This window comes from Triticum dicoccoides, unplaced genomic scaffold, assembly GCF_002162155.2.
Source record: "Triticum dicoccoides isolate Atlit2015 ecotype Zavitan unplaced genomic scaffold, WEW_v2.0 scaffold193057, whole genome shotgun sequence".
Lineage (NCBI taxonomy): Eukaryota > Viridiplantae > Streptophyta > Magnoliopsida > Poales > Poaceae > Triticum > Triticum dicoccoides.
Genome location: NW_021231108.1, coordinates 1,980 through 5,400, shown reverse-complemented (window position 1 = coordinate 5,400; position 3,421 = coordinate 1,980). Strand labels below are relative to the sequence as shown.

General features: G+C 50.6%; 1 protein-coding gene across 1 annotated transcript; it reads right to left on the bottom strand.

The window, feature by feature from the left end:
• Positions 1-966: 966 nt before the first annotated feature.
• LOC119344919 (anthocyanidin-3-O-glucoside rhamnosyltransferase-like) lies at positions 967-2,672 on the bottom strand. The gene has a single exon (XM_037615205.1). It carries the CDS (start codon positions 2,448-2,450, stop codon positions 1,065-1,067), a length of 1,386 nt encoding a protein of 461 aa, XP_037471102.1. The 5' UTR covers positions 2,451-2,672; the 3' UTR covers positions 967-1,064.
• Between the last annotated feature and the right edge of the window lie 749 nt (positions 2,673-3,421).

The window sequence follows — 3,421 nt, the reverse complement described above, 5'->3', positions numbered from 1 at the left end:
AGGCGATACAGAAAGAGAAGATAGTGCAAAAGGATTCTGTCAAGCGACGGCTGAGATGGCAAGATAATGTTCAACGGCTCAAATTGCTCCTCACTGTTTCACTCAAACTATTACTGTTGTTGGCCGTTGTAACCGTAGTTTCTTTTACCACGCTGAGCTGTAAAGAGACTATATTAGCCCCTCTGGTCGATGGAGGAAGGCAGGTTGTAATTCCCCATTTCTTAATGAGCTGAGCCAACTCATAAACTAATATAAATTAGAATATCCATGACCAACTTTTTTGAATTAAATGACTATTGTAGGTTAAACATGAAAAAAAAATGTGACCATATAATAGTCTAGTAATTATAAGTGCCTTGCAAGTGAGAGTAAATGCAATCAGATGTCGACATACCGCGTTATAACAGACAAACATATAGATTTGGAGTCACATAGTTATGAAATTTTAAGATGTAGGTTTAAGTCTCATCACTCATTCCATTGAAAATCAAATTATGACTAAAGAATATTTGATGGTTGTGCGATATATACCACACAAAACTCGTGTGAAATATACCATACAGCCAATATTTGAAACTCGGCAAAGATAAATGGACTTTAGGAAGATGATGCCATAGCTTTGATATACGGAAAAAAAGAACATAGAGTAAAAGCATAAATCAATTCTTTTGAAAGAAAAAAAGTCTTCGGAGAATTAAGGAATGTATCCATAGCAAGATCATTTTTATTTGAAAATCACATTTATTTGATAGATGTTGCCTAGACGGTGGCTTTAGACTTACTGTCGTATTTCTTTATACAGTTTTTTGTGAATGATTAATAAAGTGGTTGTATGCATCGCCCAGACATAGAGACGGGATCTTCCTCCTTTTTATAAAAAAACTAAAGAATGGGGCAGCAAAGTAGAAGTCCATTCTTGGGAAAGTAAAATTCTTGGGAGAATTAAAGAATGGGGCAGCAAGCCGATGAATAGTAAAATAAATTTTTATTTAAAAATAACATTTATTTGCCTCCATGGACATGGACACGAAACCAAGTAGCAAGCAAAAGCATAGTACATCTTTTCAGGCCCTCACGAACTTCTTAAAATCCCTGACGAAATCGTCCGCCAACCTCTTCTGCACGGCGTCGTCCATCAAGAAGTCCCTCCATTTAATCCCTTGGCCCTCCCACCCGTCCGCCATCGCCGTGTCCACGGCGTCGCTCACGTCCCCGCGCCCGAACCACCCGTCGCTGTCGCGCCGCGCCACCTCCGCCCCGACGCGGAGGTCACGCGCGAACAGCGCCGCGTTGAGGTACTGGTCGCCCTTCATCGGCAGCAGCACCAGCCGGCAGCCGGCCACGAGCCCCTCCACCACGGAGCTCAGCCCGGCGTGGTTCACGAAGCACCCCACGCCGCGGTGCCGCAGGATGTGCTGCTGCTGCACCCACCCCGTGTGCACCACGCCCCTGCCCTTGGTCCTCTCGGCGAACCCCGGCGGCGTGCACTTGGCCAGCTCCGCCTCGGTGTCCGTGCCCTTGGGGAAGTTGAGCACGACGAAGAACGGCCGGTTGGTGGATTCCAGGCCGAGGAGGAGCTCCGCCGCGGCGGCGGCCGGGAGGAACGTCTCGCTCCCGAAGGAGGCGAACACGACGGCGTTGTCCGGGAAGGAGGAGAGCCACTTGGCCCACCGCTCCTCCAGCTCGCCCTGCGGCGGCTCCGGCACGACCGGGCCCGTGACGAGCACCGGCTTGCCGTGCTGGGCGGTGAGGTAGTTGATGTAGGGGCCTTCCATCTCGAAGCACGTCTTGATGACGAGGGCGTCACTGGCCTGGACGCCGGCGAGGACGCGGTCGTACACGCACGGCTCGCCGTGGAAGCTGGTGAACACGTAGCTGAAGTCGGCGGCCTGGTAGGCCGGCACGGTGGTGATGCTCGACGACGGTGGGAAGCCTGCGGGCGGCGACGTGAGGTCGTCCGCGGTTGGCAGCTGGCCGCCGGCGCCGAGGCGGCGGGCGGGGTTCATCAGGTAGGCGCCGGACACGGCGGAGAAGACCGAGAACTGGAGCGCCTTGATGCGGAGCGGCGCCGCGAGCTCGGTGACCCACGGGGTGGCGAAGTCGAACAGCAGGGCGTCAGGACGGAGCTCCGCGAGCAGGGCCGCCACCTGCGGCCTGGTGCCGTCGACGGCGACCTTGAGCAGCTCGGCGCCGTCCGCCGAGACCTCGGCCGTGCTCTCGGCGCCCTCGGGGAGCCCCGGCACGCGCTGGAGGCGCAGCGGGGCCACCGCCACCGCGCCGGCCGCCGGCCCCAGCATGGCCTCGACGCGGGGCACGTTGGCCGCGGCCGACAGCAGCGTGACACGCACCCCGCCGGCGGCGACGAGCTTGCGCGCCAGCTGCACGAACGGGCTGATGTGGCCGAAGGCGAGGAAGGGGAACATCACGACGTGCATGCTGTCGACTGCCATCCTCTCCCTCTGTCTAGCGCTGGATCGATCGATGTGGTTTGCTTGTGACTCTTTAGCAGCTTTCGGTGGACGTTTTATTGACAAGACCTCACTCTTTAGCAGCTACCAGGAAATTCCAGCTACCACGCCGTGCTGCAACCACTGTTTAGTGCCCTTTAGGTAGTCCCATTAAATAAATACAATAAAATCCGGTCATTCAATCTATATCTACATATCTATCAATAAAGTAAGCATGTCCAGGCTTATTTACTGACAGGATTTCACTGTTGCAGTGCAGCGTTTGTGTGATGCAGCGGCTACCACGTGCTCCGTGTTGCAATTGCAAGCACTGTCCGGTGCCCATGAACACACCCACACAACGCGTACTAAAGAATGGAACCGCATAGCTTCAAGATATATTGACAAAGTCGTACCTATGTGTTCATCATCTTATTTCTTTTAGGTAATAATACCAATGGTGCTTGAACTTGTCACTGATGTTTACTTTAGTGTCTAAACTTCAAAAATACATTAAGCTGATGCTAAAACTTGGCATGAACATACAAATACGGTACTAATCTCATTCGTAGACATAAAGTATGCTGATGGCGCCGTATGTGGCTGACGTGGATTTTAGTTGAATACTATGCTTCTTTGACAAATGGGCCCTTTCTGTCAGTACACAAGAAAACAGAAATGAAAAATGGTGACAGACAGGCTTCGAATCTGCGAACACAAGCGAATGGGCGAATCTGCGAACACAAGCGTATGGGCGCAGAACGTGCAAAATGGCGATAGACTGTGCATGTAGTATTAAATTATAAAAATAAAAAAATTAAAACCCCCCGCAAAAAAAAATTATAAAATTAAAATGTACATATGAAAATTAACTCACGGATTATATTTACATTAAGCAAAAACTAAGAATATAAGTCATGAGAGAAATTAATACACCAGTGAATATTCGTAATTATTTTGTAAATGTTGTTATC